This window comes from Equus caballus, chromosome 1 (genome assembly GCF_041296265.1).
Source record: "Equus caballus isolate H_3958 breed thoroughbred chromosome 1, TB-T2T, whole genome shotgun sequence".
NCBI lineage: Eukaryota > Metazoa > Chordata > Mammalia > Perissodactyla > Equidae > Equus > Equus caballus.
The window spans coordinates 125,305,519-125,324,805 of NC_091684.1; the positions used below are offsets into that span (position 1 = coordinate 125,305,519).

At 39.6% G+C, this 19,287-nt stretch overlaps 1 protein-coding gene across 3 annotated transcripts in view; it reads right to left on the reverse strand.

The window, feature by feature from the left end:
- Nucleotides 1–19,287, reverse strand: part of OCA2 (OCA2 melanosomal transmembrane protein) — a 365,906-nt gene that overhangs the window by 323,272 nt on the left and 23,347 nt on the right. For 2 of the 3 annotated variants that reach the window (XM_023652076.2, XM_070231431.1), the window contains exon 3: nucleotides 10,725–10,811. The exons of the other annotated variant lie outside the window; for it this stretch is intronic. In XM_023652076.2, coding sequence (XP_023507844.2) covers nucleotides 10,725–10,811 — 87 coding nt within the window. The remainder of the gene's footprint in view (nucleotides 1–10,724; nucleotides 10,812–19,287) is intronic. 3 annotated transcript variants of the gene reach the window in all.

The following is a 19,287-nucleotide window of genomic DNA, read 5'->3' on the forward strand; positions in this document are numbered from 1 at the left end:
AAGAAACTTCAACTAAATTGTAGTCAGGGAGGCCTGTAGTGGGCAGTCTCATGCCCTATCACACATCATCAATTACTCCAAACAGGAGGACACATAGGCTTGCACTTCTGGCAGGAAGTGCAACTAATTTACTACTGAAGGAAGATTTCTCATCTTGCTTAGCAACAGCCCAGCCAGTGAGAAACACTGCAGCTCAGCCAATGAGAAGCCATCACTACCCTGAACTGCTAATTTCCTCCAATGGATTTCACTTAGACCAGCCCCTACCTAACCCCTCTTTTGCTCTATAAGGGCAAGCCCCTTCCTTTGTCTTTCCAGATTTGCCACCATAGCATGTACATCCCAAATTAAAATTCTTTTGGCTATTCCTGAATAAGTTTATTTTTGCATAAACAACTAGCCAATTTGCTATTTAAGTTGATATACATGGTGTGAGGAAGTGGGATCCAGAGAAAACCCTCAACAATTCTGAGGCTGATGAGCAAACAGGTGCTTTTACTCACAGAGCCCATTGAGATCACTGCTTTCTCACTAACCCAAGAGTTTGAGGGTAAGTTTTCTCCTGGATTTGAGCTCTGCCCTCTTTGCATTCTGAGCTTTCTGACTTTATTCAGCATTGAGAGAGGCTTTATCCTCTCGGGTGAGGGACTTTGTTCTTCTGATTCAAGACTCTCTCCTTGGGTTCAAGGGTTCATGTTTGGTGAGTACTCAGCTATTTTCTGAAGGTAGTACAGTTCCTTTTCGGGCTAAGGCTTGCTGAGAATCCAGAAATTTTCTTTGGTTTTCAGATTCCTTTTGGAATCAGGGCTAGGACTCTGGTAACTTTCTTGAGCTTTCAGAGGAAATTTCAGAAATGGAATCTCAGTTACCTAAATGTTCTGAGGGAAACTTTCCTTCAGGGACCCCAGCCAGGTTTATGTTTAAGAACTCTGGGCCCCTTACATGCACATTTTTAATTAAGTGAGGCAAGCAGATGAAGAGTAGTCTAGAATTACAATGGCCATTTTGGGGAACTTTCAATGTCTCCAAAGTCACTTTTCTTAAAACCAAATTGGAAGACCACAGCTCTAAAATTAAGCAAAAGCAATGGTATGTCTATTTTCATTGGTACCTTGAGGCTTCTGAACATGCACAAAACTCTAAAATTGCCTCACTACTAGACACTTTGTCTAAACTAGCCAAAACAACTAAAAACTGAGGAAAAACAACATGGCTTCTGCAGCCTTCTCTTCCCCTCCTCCTTCTTCTCTGTCTCAGGCACCATCTTGTTGGTCTTCCAGGATTCCTTTGTCTCAGGCTCCACCCCAGCAGCCATCTTGTGCTCAGGCTCTGCCCCTGCACCATATTCTTCTCTTCTCTGTGAAAACCTGCCCCTTTAAAATCAGACCCTCTGAGGACTCAAATGCTAAGCCCAAAGTTACTATTTCTGGGTTAACTGGAGCAAATAAACAACTAGAAGGAAAAATTTAAATAGCAATTACCCTAAACTTTTGATGACAAGTAATCTCCAAAACTCCTAGGTGAAAACTTGCCTTCTGTTTCTGTCTTTTTGTTGAAGCCTCTTGGTAAGTAACCCAGCATGTTCAAAAAGGGGGGAGGGGGTTAACATATGATTCCTGCTGCTTTGGAACAGCTGTTGGAAAACAGGGCCCCTCCTAGTTAAGATGTTTTAGGGAATCCAAAGGCAAAATATGTTCCATCTGGTCCTTGGACCAGGATCTTGTGCCTTTCTGGAAAAATGGGTGAACTTTTGGATAATTTAGAATTGTAATGGCCATTCTGGGGAGGCTCTGTTTTAAATAAGTCCTCCTTAACAGGCACCCTTAAAAGAGAGGATTCAAAACCTCTCAGGAGACAATGGGACGCATTATTTGATTGGCATGCATAAGTTTCTAAAAGAAAAAGTGATTCCATAAACAGCTCTAAAAGTTTCCTTACAATGTGCAAAAAAAAAAATCTTTAGTAAAAGACTTTGGCCATCTGAACAAGTAAACTTAACTTAGTCCATCTGCCAGAAATGCAACTTGGATCCAACTATTCCTTTGAGTTTTGTACCTGAGACATGGCTAAAGATATTTTTAAATGAAAGCTAAGGGATCTCTATGTGTGCCCATCTCTATGTTATGTATGCCTACGTATGTATGTTATAAAGATGTGATACTTTTCAACCTCCAAATGGTATTGCCAAAGCTAATTTGTAAATGAGCTCTTTTTAAATTGAGCTCTATTTAATTGGCAAAATTAAGCACTTATACATTAAGTACTCTTAAACCTCAAAAATATAGAAACTAACCCAAGTGCTTTTCACATTAGTAAATGAAAGCTATTTTAAGGTTGCTGGTCTAAATGAAACAGGCATGTCTTTAGAGACATCAACACTGAATGTAATGGAGACATGCAACTTTCATTCTACCTGCATTTATTAAACTCATGTTATTTCTGTTACAAAATTTGTCAGCCAAAAAAAAAAACTTAAGATGATGACTAACTGCTTTAATGTCACACAAAGTTTTTGTGAATAATCTAAACATAAATGCTGGGAACAAATAATTTAGATATATGAAAATGGGATAAGAGCTTTGGGTGCAATAATTATGTTTTATGGTATGTGTGCTTGAAAAAGTACCTCCAAAATCTTTTGGTAACTTGAAACTTTAGAGTTTTGCTAAGTTAAACTAAATGATGGGTGGTCATTAAATATCTAAATGAAATAAAATATGAAAATAAGATAAAATATGAAAACATTAATTACTGAATATCAGCTTATCTACTTTTGGCCTCCTATTGCAAAGAAACTAAAGATAAATTTGGGTCTGTTAGTAACCATGTCTTGTGTCACATTGAAAGATTATAAATTTGCCAATCCACAATCACTTACTTCTTAGTTTTCACTGGGAATTAAGGATTTTAAGGACTAACAATTCCAATATAGGCAACTAAAGCTACGAGAAACAAAAAGAGAAACATCTCTGTATGCAAGGAAAGTTGGATGTGTGTTTCTATAAAAACGTATGAGGAACAGAAATGCATTTTCTTGAGGGAAAAGAAAGCAATTTTGTCCTAAAGAGAGGCTGGTTATTTCAGAATGGGAAAGAGAAAAACATAAGACAAAAATCTGAATGTAAAAGAAAAGTTGTAGAAGGTTTCTGGAAAGGAATCTTGGGAGAAGAATTTTACATGCAGTAAGGCCTGGCTAAAATTGGAATGAATGGGTTTTAATATCAAAAGTAAGCTGATGCAAAAATTAAAATTTAGCTTTCTTTTCTCAGAGGACAAGGTTGGTGGGGGGGGGGGGGTGCTATTGGCCTGCTTTTGATAACAGACTGTGAAAGTTTCTTTACCTAGAAAACTGAGATTTTGTGTTTTATCAAAATAATTTCCTATGTTGTTTTTATCAGGTTTTTAATTACTCAGGAAACTGAGCCTTCTTAATATTAAAGGAGTTGAGTTTTGCTCACAACTACATAACTTTTGCATTTGCCTCTAAAATCTTTTATTGTTACTTTGGTCAAATAGACATAAGTTATCACTTGTAATTCTAGTTACTATCTTAAAATGTATGTCACAGAAATACCCAGATTTCCTTGTCAAATGCATTATAATGAACAGTACACCCTGAACTGTTGCTTTCCTTCAACAGACTTTATTTAGAACAGCCCCTCCCTACTCCCCTTTTTCTCTATAGAAGCAAGCCCCTTCCTTTCTCTGGCTTTGCCTATGGTCCACCATAGCATGCACATCCTGAATTGCAATTCTTTTGGCTATTCCCAAATGAACTCGTTTTGCAGGGAAAACAACTGATCAGTTTACTTTTTAAGTTGACACTTATCTGATTAAAACAAAAAAAATTACATTTGATAAATAAATGACAAGAAATAGGATATATGGGAGTATATGAGGAAGCCATTTGAATTCAACCTCATTTGGCCTGGCCTTGTTTTTTCAAAAGGGCCTGACATGGCCTGTTTAGCAGGCATTGTATATCTGCTTTAAATAGTTACTATGTCCCAAAGATAAGAACAATGTCCTTAAAGATAAGGATGTAACTTCCCCCATATGGGATTTCCTTAGGGATAAGCATCTCTCCCTTAAACTAAGGATTGATTGCTGACCTGCTGCATTCACCTTGTGACTATCCACCTTGCAACCACCAACCTGCTGTGTTCATTGAATTGCTGTGCCAGCAAAGCAATCTCGTGACTATTGTAAAAGGGACATTCCAATCATATGTGATGCATGCTCTTTGACAGTATATAACCATTCTGTACACCCTCTTCTTTGGAATGTCCCCTTCCTTTGTGAAAAGACTCGTCTAGGCTATATGGTCCTCAAGGTTGACTCATAAACTCACCCCAATTTTGATTTATAGGTTTTTTATGGATTATTTGCATTGGCACATTTGCAACCAATTTAGACCTTCTCCCCATGCCAGGCTCAGGCACTTCTTGCGCTGGGAAAGTGCAGTGGTTGGGGGCGATCTCCAATGTCTCATCTGCATTTCTAACTCAGGCTCCACCCTCCTGTGCAAGGCAGGAAGTAGAGGGAGTGGGGTGAGGGAGGAAGATAGTCATCTCCTGAGACTGGGCTCTCCCACTAGGTGGATTCCCCTCAACCTTACGCAAGGCTGTGTGCCCCCGGTGGTCCTGGTGAGCAGGTGCATCTACAGACTCCCAAGTCCAGCTTCCTCCTGGGCTCCGCTCAATCAACAAAACTTCCACTTCTCTCCCGCAGCTCCCTCCATCCTGGTTCCTGACATAACAATTCAGAGTTTACTCTGCTCAGCCTCTCACCTTCAGACCTTTCCAGCGTAAGTCAGAATTCCCTAGAAGATCACTCTTGCTAGGGAAGGAACTCAACCACATGCTACATTCCCTGGTGAATGTGGATCCTCAGTCTCACCCCTGACCCATAACCCCCAGTGGCACTGGCCCCTAGAAGGGTGGTGTCAGTGAGTTCAGGTACTGGCACGGTCTCTCCATCCCTTAGCACGCCCTTCCCTAGAAGGTGGCTGAGCACCTCTCTTTGCGGCTTCTGCCAAACCCCAAGGACAAATGGCATTTCAAAGCCTTTTACAATAATTGAATGAATTACTGTTGGCAACAAGCTTATACATCTAGGAGGAACTTCAGGCTTGCTCTACAAACCCACCCCTTGCAGCACCCCCAAGCCGCAGTGGGTGCTCAGCCAGGAAAGTGAGGGTCTGACAGCTCCTCTCCCCTGGGCGGTCAGTGCAGTGTGCCCTTAGGAAGGCACACAGGACCTAGGTGGGGCCCAGGCTGAAGGAACCCACCCAGCATGCAGGCCCATCCTCTGCAGCCCCACCCCCCAGCAGCAGAAACTGAGAAGCAGGCCTCTCCACCAGCCCTAACTGCTCTGAGTGGTCCAGCTGGGTACTGGGGGAAGATGGCCTGGGGCGTGGAGAACAATCACACCAGTTCCTCCACAGAGTGCAGGCTCTGGCAGGTAACACAGGAACTAGTAAGACTCCCACGGGTGTCTCCAGATGTTTGCAGGAGGGCCTCGATGAGGAGGAGCCAAGTGGCTAGGTGGGTGGCAGATGTGAGGGACAGCTGGGAAATGTGGTCACCCCATAACAAGAGTAAAAGTACTGGACTCACCACCTTACAGCAACACCAAATTGAACCAGCCCAGGATGAGAAAGGCATAGTTTACCGAAGGCCTGAGTGGTATGGACACAAAGTATTGGTGCCGTCCTCAGGGACACAGGCAGAGCCAGCAACATGGAAGAGAAGGCAGCTTAGAGATGGATCAGGACCTAGGGGCAGGTGATACGGGCAAAGATGAGGGAGGTGGAGGGTCCTAGCACTAGACACTTGGCTGGCTTGGTGGGAGGGAGGACAGCAACCCCACTTGCTATGACTGCTGCACAACAGAGAGGGCTAGAACTTCCTCACACACTGCAGGACACTCCAGAGTCAAACATTCTCAGGGAGACCAGAAACAAGGATACTGACCTCCATGCCCCAAAAAATGGCAATGAACAGCACCCCTCTTGCAGGCCAGTGGGACAAAAAGATGTAATAAATGTAACACATTAGAGCCCAGCCTAGCCCAGGTGGATGTTCAGCAAAGAGTCCATGCTATGGTGAAAGGCTGTCCTGGGGATGTGGTGACAAGCCCGAGGGGCCCAAGGCTTAGGACAGCTCTGATGGTACTGGGTGAAGTGGCACATTCCTAGAGGTCCAAAGAAAGTGCCATGATGGCTGCGCTCCACAGAGAAAGGAGAATATGCAGGAAATTAGAAGACGACATGTCTGTACAAAACACACCTCCCTGTTTAGGAGCTGACAAAATTGCCCTTTCTAAATCCTGCACCATCCATTTGAGCCCAGGTTCCTCCCCACTCCTGTAGAGTACAGGAGAGATGGGAGGTGAGGGGCCACTTAGCACATGATAGCAGAGAGCAGCTCTCTCAGTGTGCTTGTTGCCATCACAGAAATCCCTGGGTACTTCCTGCCACAATCCTGGCAGGTGGAAGTGATAGTACAGGAAAGACAGAATCCAGTCTAGCTAGCCCCTGGGTGACAGGTCAGCTCCAATGCAGAGGGGAGGGTGTAAGCCAGGGTTAGAGAGAGAAATTGAACTCTTCAGAGTTCAGCCCTTACTAAAGCCAGAGAGGTCACAAGTCCACCAAGCTTCACCCAGTCAGTTATGTACACATAAGTGAGACACAGCAGAGGGCATTAGAGACTGGTGACCCAAATTCTCTCTCTAAAGCAGGAGACAGGGCCATTTGCTGGAAGAGAGGAAGTATGAGAAGAGTGAGGAAGGTGTGGGATAGCTGCCATGGTTCATAATATTGAGAGTACAGAATCAACTCGTGAAAAGGTTGCTGCTGAAAATCTTGTGGGGTGAGAACTTGCAAGGGTAATAACTGCACACACAGCGACCAGTCTCTGCTAGCATGGTTGGCACCCTGAGGGTCAGAATGGGAAAGTCAAAGCTGAGGTGAAGCTCAGGGGGCACGAGGTGGCAAGAGAGAGGCAAAGTGATGCAGCCCTGGGAATTGGCTGGAAGAGGAGGAAAACACACCATGGAACCAGGAGGAAAATGGAAGTGTGTGTGGGAGGAGGCTGAGAAGCTTGATGAGCTCAAGGAAGTGGTGGGCATAAGAGGATAACAAAGCCAGAATGGCGGGACCTCTAGCTTTCTGTCCTGTGTTGTCAAATCTCCACAGGGACACAGAGAAGGACTAGGATACCAATGATGCCTACAGGGAAGCGGGTGCTAAAGAGCATGCAGACAATCTGGTGCTGCCATAGTAAAAATTAATGCAGACAAGAAACACCAATAGATGCTAAAGCTAATGGGTGAACAAGTCGGACAAGGAAAGAGATACTGACTTTTTTTTACATAATAATTACATAATTTTTTACATAATTACAGAAGAGAAAAGAGAAACTTTATGGTGGGGAAGTCTGGTGGACACTACCCTGATCAAGTGATCAAAGCAAACATTTTCAGTAATGGGCCAATGTGAAATCACGCTCCACCTAAAAGGATGGAAGGAGAAGAGCACAGCAATCACTTCTCCAATGTTGTTGCCAAAAACGCATAACCTGAACCCAACCCAAGGACATATCAGATGAACAAAAATTGGGGAAGCGTCTATAAAATAAGTGGACCCTAATCCTCAAAAGGTTCAACATCATGAAAGCTAAGAAGAGATTGAAAAAATGTTTCAGACTGAAAGAGAATAAAGAAACATCACAACAAAAAGAAACGTGCTTTTGAATGGGGTCTTTTGCTATAAAGGAAGGACATTACTGGGAGAGCTGGCAAAGCTTAACTGAAGTTTCTAGATGAATGATATATGGGATTTTGTCATACTATTCTGTAACTTTTCTCTAAGATTAAAATTATTTCAAAATAAAATAATTTTTAAAAGTCTAGAATTACACTTCAAATCAGAAAAGGAGTAAGCTAAAACTACTGATAAATCTAAATAACTCATGGGAATTCACTCAGTCTGCTTCAGTGGCTTGGGGTTTGCAGGTTTGGATCCCGGGTGCGGACCTATACACCGCTTATCAAGCCATGCTGTGGCAGGCATCCCACATATAAAATAGAGGAAGATAGGCACAGATGTTAGCTCAAGGCCAATCTTCCTCAGCAAAAAGAGGAGGATTGGCAGTGGATGTTAGCTCAGGGCTAATCTTCCTCAAAAAAAAAAATCTATATAACTCATGAGATGAAATGGTATTCCACACAAAAACTATGTAAAAAGGAGACTAACTTAAAGACTTCCCAGTGTCTTTTGCTTCCCAGAAATCAAGTCTTTTGCAGATTTTCTATCGTACTGACTCTTGGAAGGGAAGGGCAAATGCCATCTTAGATGGAACACTCATGTGTAAGTAATTAATTAACTCTACTTTCTATAAGTGGGTCCCTAGTCCCCTTGATGAATGGGAGAATGGGATGCCAATTAGTAGTTTCTCAGTCTCTTCCTATTTAAAACAGTCTTTTTTTTTTATGTATGCATTCATTCAATTTAAGGTTCAAACCTTGATCAGGACAAGTGCTCCCCTCCAAGGAGTGCCACACACAGACACACACATACTTGCACCTCATGAGGGGAAGGTTGTGGGAAACAAGCACACACCCACATGCCCCTCATCACAACTGTGCTGCTTCTACCAAGCCCAGGGAGCACTGTGCAAGATCTCAGCACTGTCTCTGTTATCTCTGCTGCAAAGTGTTCACATTTTACCTTTCTACTCCCTTTCAGGCTCCTCGGGTGTGGTGGCAGGTGGGAGATGTAGGTCTCCAGCATGACTTCCCAGGATTGTAGACCAGGGATCTGTTGCAGACAACCCACATGGACACTTCCTCCAGCAGTGCTGACATACCATCTACATGGAGCATTGCAAGCAATGATGTGCCCAGCCAGGCCAGCACTTCCCTGCCAGCCTTGCAGAGCTATCATCCTGATGCTATGGACTCTTGTAATCCAAATTTGGAATACAAAACTGAGCAATGACTTGTTTATTCTAAGCCAAATCCAATCTTCCTGCACCCTTGCAGGGATAAAAAAATTACTTCCACTTAGTATCTCGAAAGCATTATCTTTATGAGATGAGATTTTTCTTTCAAATAAAAGCAACAGGGGGTAACAGCAGGAATGGCAGAGTAAGGACCTGTGAAAATTCTCTCCTCCATAAAAGAAACAAAAAGACTAACAAAAATTGTCAAAATAACATTTTCAGAACTTTGAAAATTAACCAAAGTCTGCAACAATTCAAGGAGAATTTATTTTAGAAAAATGGCAGAACGGTAATAAGAACAGTGGCATTTTAACTTGCTCTATTCCCATATCCCTTTACTCAGTTCCACAGTAGGCTTGAAATCCATTAACCCTGAAATGATGGTGAGAACAGCAGCCTGACATCCACTGGAGTGAACAGAATGGGATTAGAGCTCCTCTAAATTTCCTTTACCAGAGAAATGTCACTCTTTCAGCTGTCTGGCAGTAACCCTGGAAAACCCCACCCACAGGTATCGTCTGTAGTTGACCCAATTCAATGTTCCCATAGTGAACAGATCTTTCCCCAAAAGCATTTGTCACAAACAATCAGCAGCAATTGTTTAATATCACAGCTACCTGAAGCAGCAATATCAGTTGGGGCTAACAAGAAGCCAACCAAAAAACTTAAAGGAAAAGCTGGAGAATGAGCTGTCCATCAGGGGTTTTGAAAAGCTCCAAACATTCCTGAGAATTTAGAACCCAGTTGTATGTGCAAGGCTGTGTGCATTTCCAGGGCTGTGCACAGGCCCTGGAAAGACCTGAGAAGGCCCTAAGCTCTCATCTCTGGCTGACCTTGAGGTTCTGCACAAGCAAGAAATAAAGAATAAGAGAGAGATACTGGCTAAATGTTAAAGGCTTATCTCAACATGCACACATAGCCCCTTGGTAAAAACAGGGAAAATTACTTGTTCCAGCCATTGAAGAATATCTCTGTCCAGTCACTAAGCTAACTGAACAGAGAATTCCATAACCACACACAATAAAGAATACAAATTTTACAAAATTAGATCAGGAAAGTGACTTAAAAAAGCAACAACTACCACCCTAGGAAGGGGGAAGAATCTGATTTCCAGAGTTTCCACATTATATTATTTAAAATGTCCAATTTCAAAAAAAACTTATGAGACAGGAAAAGGCATGTATGGCCCAGAAACAAGGGAAAAAATAGTTAATAGGAACCCTCCCTCAAGAAGGCCAGACAGTGAACTTCCTGGACAAAGACTTTAAATGAGCTATTTTGAATATGTGCAAAGAACTAAAGGAAATAATATCTAAAGAATTGTATGAAAGTATGAGAATGATGTCTCACAAAACAGAGAATATCAATAAAGAGAAATTATAAAAAAAGAACAAATAGAAATTCTAGAAATGTAAAGTACAATAAATGAAATGAAAAATATATTAGAGCAGTTCAACAGCAGATGTATGCAGAAAGAAAGCCTGTCAATCCAGAATTCTACAGCAAAACAATACTTCAAAATGAAGGAGAGAGCAAAATGGCAAACTAGGAAGCTCCAAGTTTTCATTCTCCCACAGAAACATCAAAAAACAACCAGAAGCTGTTTGAAACTTGGTAGGAGCTGTGGAAACAGTCAAGCTTTATATCAATCAAGCAGAAGCTCAAACAAGAAAAAGCCATCTTCAAAAGGGTAGACAAATTTGGGGGCATTTTACTTGCCTTTGCCCCACTTCCTCCCTGGTGTGAAGGTGGTCTTGGTCTTGAGCAGGAGACAGTCTGCTTTCCATTTCCCTCCAACTCTTCAAACTAGAATGAGGAGAAAAGACTTTATTTGAAAATTATTCTATATGTCTGTTCTAAGTTGTCTGGGGGATACATGAAAGATTGATGCATGACGAAAGGTGCTCATCTCTGTTTCACATAGTTCAGAATGCAGGTGGGAAAGTCAGCAGGCACTGCTCATAAAAGCTACAGGGTGTATTACAAACTCACAGATACTTGGGGCAAGAGATTATAGGTGGAGACACATAACAGATCATCTAAGGCCAGAGAAGAAGCTGGGGTGAGACTCTGGGAAATTAGGACATTCAAAAGTAGCCATGTATACAAAGGAATTTAGAAAGCCACATACATATCCAGGCAAGACAAATGCTCAGAAAACTCCTGAGAACTCAGACTTTCATCTCAAGCTGATCTATAACCCAGAAAAAGCCTAGCTAAGTCATGAAGGAACACCCAAGCACAGAGCCTCTCTTCAAAGACTGCAAGAGGTGGCTGTTCTCTGTTTTGTTTTTGTTTTTGCTGTTTTGTTTCTTTGTTTGCTTCAGCTCCTAGTATTCAAGGAATTTCTGTCAAAACATAGCTGAACACAAGCTAAGGGAACAAACACTTCAGTGATCACACACAACAAATAGTTTTTCCAAAAATAGTCTGGAAAAGTCTCAAGATAAATGAACTACTATCACCTTCAATGATTGGAAAAACAACAAAAAAGCAAACTCTGAAGAAGGAGAGATCTAATGTACAGAATTACTACATTATACTAGTCAAATACCCAATTTTCAACAAAAAGTCACAAGGCATACAAAGAAACAGGGAAACATAGTTCATTCAAATGAACAAAATAAATTTATAGAAAGCACTGCTGAGGAAAACCAGACATGAGTCTTACTAGATAAAGACTTTAAACAATAGTTTTAAATATTCTCAAAAACGTAGACAAAGCAGGGGCAGATAAATCAAGGAAATCAGGAAAATGACCTGAAAAAATGAGAATGTCAACAAAGAGAAAGAAGTTATAAAAAGGGAACAAACAGAAATTCTAGAGATTAAAAGTACAATAACTGAAATGAAAACTTCACTAGAGGGGTTCAAAAGCAAATATGAGAGGGGCTGGCCCCGTGGCCGAGTGGTTAAGTCTGTGCGCTCCGCTGCAGGCGGCCCAGTGTTTCATTGGTTCGAATCCTGGGCACGGACATGGCACTGCTCATCAAACCACGCTGAGGCAGCATCCCACATGCTACAACTAGAAGGACCCACAACGAAGTATATACAACTATGTACTTGGGGGGCTTTGGGGAGAAAAAGGAAAAAATAAAATCTTTAAAAAAAAAAAAAAGCAAATATGAGAAAGCAGAAGGAAAAAAATCAATGAACTTAAAGATAGAAAATTGAGATTATTGAGTCTGAAGAGCAAAAAGAAAAAGAATTTAAAAAGCAAACAGAGCCAAAGGGACTTGTGGAGTACTTTCAAATGGACCAATATATGCATTATTGGGATCTAGAAGGAAGAGAGAGAAAGGGTTAGCAAGACTTTAGAAAAAATAATGGCTGAAAACTTCCAAAATTTGAGAAATACATGAATCTACAAGTCCAAGAAGCTCAACAAACTCCAAGTAGGATAAACCCAAAGAAATGCCACCAAGACACATTATAATCAAACCATCAAAAGACAAAGACAAACAGAGAATCTTGAAAGCAGCAAAAGAAAAGTAAATTGTCATGTACAAGGAATCCACATAAGATTATCAGCTGATTTCTCATGGAGGCCAGAAGGCAGTGGACTGATATATTTAAAGCCCTGGGGGGGAACCATCAAATGTGAATTCTACCTCTGTAAAAACTGTCCTTCATAGATGAGGGAGAAATTAAGACATTCCCAGATAAACAAAAGCTGAGGGAGTTCACTACCACTAGACATGCCCTACAAGAAGTGCTAAAGGGACTTTTGGGCTGAAATAAAAAGACTCTAGACAGTAACTGAAAGATGTATGAGGAAATAAATATCTCCAGCAAAGGTAAATACATGGGGAAATATACAATCAGTATTATTGTGTTTTTGATTTGTAACTCCACTTTTTATTTCCTATAGGAATAAAAGATAAATACATAAAAATCATTCTAAATCTATATTATTGGGCACAAAATGTATAAAGATGTAATTTGTTACATAAATAGCATAAGCAGGGGGGACAGAGCTTTATATGAACAGAGGTTCTATATGCAATTGAAGTTTGTGTGACATTTGGTCTTGCTTCTGGTTGCTGACACACAGTTCCAAAGTCCCTTAAAATTTCCTGAGTGATAGCAGCATCTTTTTTCTAATGAGGCAACTCTTGGAAGACCTCTGGATAGCTTCAGAATGGAAGCTGGTTGCTGGAAAGTACAAATCTTTACTAGAAGCTTCGAACTTTCAGCCCTACCCCCATGTCCCAAGAGAGGAGATGGGCTGGAGACTGAGTTCAATCACCAATGGCCAATGATTTAATCAACCATGCCTACATAATGAAATCTCCACTAAAATAAAACCTAAATGACAGCTTGGGAGAGCTTCCAAGTTGGCTAACGCATTGAGGTGCTGGGAAGATGGCCTACCTCGAGAGGGCACAAAAGCTCTGTGCCACCCCCATCCTCATATCTTGCCTTATGCATCCAATTGTCTGTTTCTGAGTTATAGCCTTAATAATAAACCAGTAAACATAGTTAAAGAGTGTTCCTGAGTTCTGTGAGCCATTCTAGCAAATTATCTAACCTGGAAAGGGAGTCAAGGGACCCCCCAATTTTAGCCACTAAGTCAGAAGTACAGGAGGCCCAGGACTCTTGGCTGGCATCTGAAGTAGGGGCAGTCTCATGGGACTTAGCCCTTAACTTGTGGGATCTGACACCAACTCCAGGTAGGTAGTGTCAGAACTGAATTGAAGTGCTGGAAACTCAGTTGGTGTTTGCAGATAATCAGAATTGTTTGGTGTCAGGAGGGGGAAAAACCCTCTCATTTGGTGTTAGAAGTGTTATGAGTAAAAACAGCTCAGTTGATATCATCTCAAATTAGACTGTCATAACATTAGGATGTTAAATGTAATACCGGTGGAATCACAAAGAAAATATCTATAGAATATATTAAAAAAAGGAAATAAGGGAATCAAAATGTGTCACTAGAAAAAAGTCAATTAAACACAGAAAAAGCAGTAATGGAGGAAATGGGGGACAAGAAATTATATAAAACATACAGAAAACAAATAAATTGGCAGACATAAATCCTTCCTTATCAGAAATTACTATAAACATAAATGGATTGAACTCTCAAATAAAAAGGCAGAATAACTAAGAAAACAATATCCAACTATATGCTGTCTATAAGAGACACACTTTAGATCTAAAAACAAATAAGTTATAAGTGAAAAGACAGAGAATGATATTCCATGCATATAGTAACCAAAAGAGAGCAGGAGTGGCTATATTATTATCAGGCAAAATAATATTTAATTCAAAAACTATTATGAGGAAAAGAGCACATTATATATTCATGAAATAGTCAATTTATCAAGAAGATATAAAAATTATAAACATATAATGCACCAAACAACAGCATCCCAAAAAATACAAAACAAATTTTGACAGAATTGAAGGGAGAAATAAACAGTTCTACAATAATAAATGGGAGCTTCAATACTCCACTTTCAATAATGGATAGAATATCTAGACACAAGATCAATAAGGATATAGATGGCTTAAACAACATTATAAACCAACTAGTCCTAATAAACATATATAGTGCAATCTACCAAAAAACAGAAGACACAACAAAAACTAAGCAATCCAATTTTTAAAAGGGCAAAGAACTTCAACAGACATTTCTCAAAGAAGATATACAAATGGCCAACAAACACACAAAAAGATGCTCAACATCATTAGTCATTAGGGAAAGGCAAATCAAAACCACAATGAGATACCATTCCCCACCTCCTATGATGACTATTTAAAAAAAGAAGAAAACAATTGTTGGTGAGGATGTAGAGGAAGATACTTGTACAACAATGTTTATTGTGTCATTATTCACAATAGCCAAAAGGTGGAAACAACCCACGTGTCAATCAACAGATGAATGGATAAATTTACAATGGAATGTTAATCAACCTGTAAAAAGGAATGACACTCTGATACATGCTAAAACATGGATAAATCTTGAAAACATTATGCTAATTGAAATAAGCCAGACACAAAAGAACAAATATTATATGATTTCACTTAAATGAAATATCCAAAATAGGCAAATTCAGAGACAGAAAAGCTATTCGGGCTACCAGGGGCTGGAAGGAGCAGTAATGGGAAGTTATTGCTTAATGGTTACAGACTTTCTGTTTAAGGTGATGAAAAAGTTCTGGAAATAGAAAGTGGTAATAGTTGGACAACATTGTGAATGTAATCAACAATGAATTGTACACTTAACAGTGGTTAAGAAGGCAGATTTATGTTATACATATTTTACCACAATATGTAAAAATAAGGTAATATTCAAAAACTATTGAATTATATACTTTAAATGAGTGAATTGTATGATATGTAACTTGTATCTCAATAAAGTTATTTTTAAAAAATTTACAAACTTACAAAGCTACAGTAATCAAGACAGTGTGGTACTGGCAAAAATATAGACATGCAGACCAGTGGAACAGAATTGAGAGCCTAGAAATAAACTCTTACATTTATGGTCAACTGATTTTCAAAACACATGCCCAGACAATTAAATGTGAAAAAAAATTCTTTTCAACAAATGATGCTGGGACAATTATATATCCACATGCAAAAGATTAAATTAGATCCTTACCTCATACAATACACAAAGATGGATCACAACCCTGTCTCCCGCCCTGACCCCAGTCTTTCTCTTAAGTGTCCATGGAAGCTGATGGAGAAGACCCTGCAAGTGTGTGCACCCACCCCTTGCATCTGTGGTACCCAGGGTTCTATACTCTCATGTTAGCCCACAGTCGGGCATTAGCAATTCATTAAAAAATTTAGCTGCTTTTTTCTTACTACCTTTACTATGTCCTCATATTCTTCCTGTACTCTGTGTGAGTTAGACAGTGATAGCATTCCATTTCTCATTGTCTTTTCTTAGATTTATAACTAGTTAGTAGGCCTGTGTCCTCAGCAACTTGATGTGTTCCAAAAAAGTTGTGATTTTTGGAGATTACCTGATTTTTTCTCATTTCAGAGTGAGAATGATAGTCTTGAATACAGATGTCAACATTATTATTTATAATGCCCAAGATATTTATTTTTATTAAATCCATAGGTTAAATTAACCTATACATTAATTTATGGAGAGTGTTTATCTTCTTTATACTTACCCTTCTTAGCTAAGTATATGAATCTATGTCTCCACACAACTCTTCTTTGATATTTCTGCTAATTTTATATTATGATTAATAAATATCACATATCTTGTTCAGTACGAGCATTTTCAGATATTTTTATTATGAATGAAATGTATTTTAAAAGAATATTTCCATTGCTCATTATTGCTAGTACACACTGTTCTTTTACTGTATAGTTTCAATAGTTTTCAGTAGATTTCAGTAGTTTTCCTGTAGATTTTTTGCAATAGTAATTACAAATAATTATGAATGCATTGCTACCGTCTTAGTCAGTTTGGGACTGCTATAGCAAAGTACCACAAATTGGATGGCTCATAAACAACAGAAATTTATTTCTCACAGTTCTGGAGACCAGAAGTCCGAGATCAGGGTGCCCACATGGTCTGGTTCTGGTGAAGGCCCTCTTCCAGGCTGCAAACTGATGACTTCTCATTTTAATCAAAAAGGTGAAATGGGTGTCGTGTTGTTCATAGCAAGCCTCTTTCAACCACAAGTGATTTATGTTTCTGAGGTGACTTTTGGAAATTCCCTAAAGATGAAGGGCTGGTTGCCAGGGGAAACAACCATGTAATTGGACGGTGGAACTTTCAGTCCCACTCCCTCATCTTCAGGGGATGGAGGTTGAATTAATCACCAATGGCCAACAATTTAATCCATCATGCCTATGTAATGGAGCCTCCATAACAACCCAAAAGGAGGGGGTGCAGAGAGCTTTCAGGCTGGTGAACTAGAATGCATCCACGTGTCCATGGCCCCAAACTCCAGAGGGATAGAAGCTCCCACATTAAGGACCTCATTCTATGTATCTCTTCGTCTGGCTTTTCATTCATATCCTTTAACATCCTTTGTACTAAACTAATGATCTAGTAAGTAAACTGATTTCCTAAGTTCTGTGAGCCGCTCTAGCAAATTAATCAAGTATGAGGAGGGGGTTGTGGGAACCTCCAATTTATAGTCAATGAGTCAGAAGCACAGGTGACAAGCTGGACGTGTGAGTGGCCTCTCAAGTGCAGGCAGTCTTGTGGGACTGAGCCCTTAACCTGTGGGATCTGTTGCTATCTCCTCCAGGAAGGTAGTATCAGAATTGAGTTAAATTTGTGGGACATCCAGGCAGTGTCTGTGGAGAACTGGAGATTTCTTGGTGGTGTTCAAAAGAACACATATCATACTTCCCAAAGGCCCCACCTCCTAGTACTATCACATTAGAGTTGGATACATTGGGGAACACAAACATTCTGTCTATTACAGTCACCACTTTAATATTCTTACTTATTACTCTGGTCACAACAGTAGTGAAGAATACCAACCTGCCCAGACTTCCTCCCATTGGTTTCCAAGATCAGACATCACATCGCCTTGCTTTTTTTAGTGTACCATTCAATGGCGTGTAGTCTATTCACAAAGTTTTGCAACCATCACCACTAACTAATTCTAGAATATTACCATCACCCCCAAAAGAAACCTCATACCCCTTAGCAGTCACTCCCCACGTCTCCCTCACCTCAGTCCTAGTAAGAACTAATCACCTTTCTGTCTACAGATTTATCTACCCTGACATTTTATAAATGGAATAATACAATTTATTTTGTGATAATATATGTGCATATATATTTATAATTGGAATATCTTTTTGATGGATTAACTCTTTTATCATCTTTGCCACTAGACAAAATCTTCCTTGTCTCTCATAACAATTTTTGTCTCAAAGACTATTTTTGTCTGATATTGGTGTATCTTCTCCACCTCTCTTTTGATTACTGTTTTCATGATATACATTTTTCCATTCTTTTACTTTCAACCTATTTGTGTCTTTGATCCTAAAGTGTGTCTCTTGTAGATAACATATCCTTGCATCAATTATTTTATCCTTTCTCCCAATTTTTGCCTTTTCATTGGAGTGTTTAACCCATTTGCATTTAACATAATTACTGATAAGGTAGGATTTCTCTCTCATTTTGGTATTTATTATCTATACATACATTTTTTCTATAGATTTATTTTTTGTTCCCCAATTCCTCCCTTACTGCCTTCTTTGAATAAAATAGATATTTTCTAGTGTGCCATTTTGATTCCTTTCTCATTTCTTTAACTATATATTATTTTAGTTATTTTCTTAGTGGTTGCTGAGGGAATTACAATTATCATCTTAAAACAATCTAGTGGGGCCCGGCCCTGTGGCCGAGTGGTTAAGTTCAAGCACTCTTCTTCAGCGGCCCAGGGTTTTGCTGGTTCGGATCCTGGGCATGGACATGGCACCGCTCATCAAGCCATGCTGAGGTGGGATCCCACATGCCAAAACTAGAAGGACCCACAACTAAAAAATATACAATGATGTACTGGGGGGGGCTTTTATGAAGAAAAAAGGAAAAATAAAATCTTTAAAAAAAAATCTAGTTACAATTAGTATCAACTTAATTTCAATTATATATAAAAACTTTGCTCCTATATAACTGTCCCCTCTCACCAATTTTGTACTATTATTGGTTACATAATACATTTTTATACGTGGTACACACTTCAACACAGATTTATAATTACTGCTTTATGCAATTGTCATTTTCAGCAGATGGGAGAATAAAAATGTTAGAGACAAAAAATACATTTATACAGTGTTTTGTATTTTCCTGTGTAGGTTATTTTACTAGTGCTCTTTTTTCTTCATGTGGATTCAAGCAACTGCCTAGTGTGCTTTCATTTCAGCTTGAAAGAATCCATTTCGCATTTCTTGTAGGCAGATCAAATAGTAATGAACTCCCTCAGCTCTCATTTATCTGGGAATGTCTTAATTTCTCCCCTATTTTTGAAGGACATTTTGGCAGATATAGGATTCTTAAAAGTTTTTTTTTATTTCAACACTTGAAATATGTCATTCTACTGCCATCCTCCATGGTTCTGATGAGAAATTAGCTATAAATCTTACTGAAGATCCCTTGTATGTAACAAGTCGCTTCTCTCTTGTTGCTTTCAAAATTCTCTTTGTCTTTCTCTTTTGACAGTTCAATTATAACGTGTCTTGGTTGTGTGTCTTTCAGTTTATCTTACTTGGAATTCATTGAGATTCGTGACTTTGTAGATTCATGTTTTTCATCAAATTTGAGATGTTTTCAGCTGTTATTTCTTTAAAC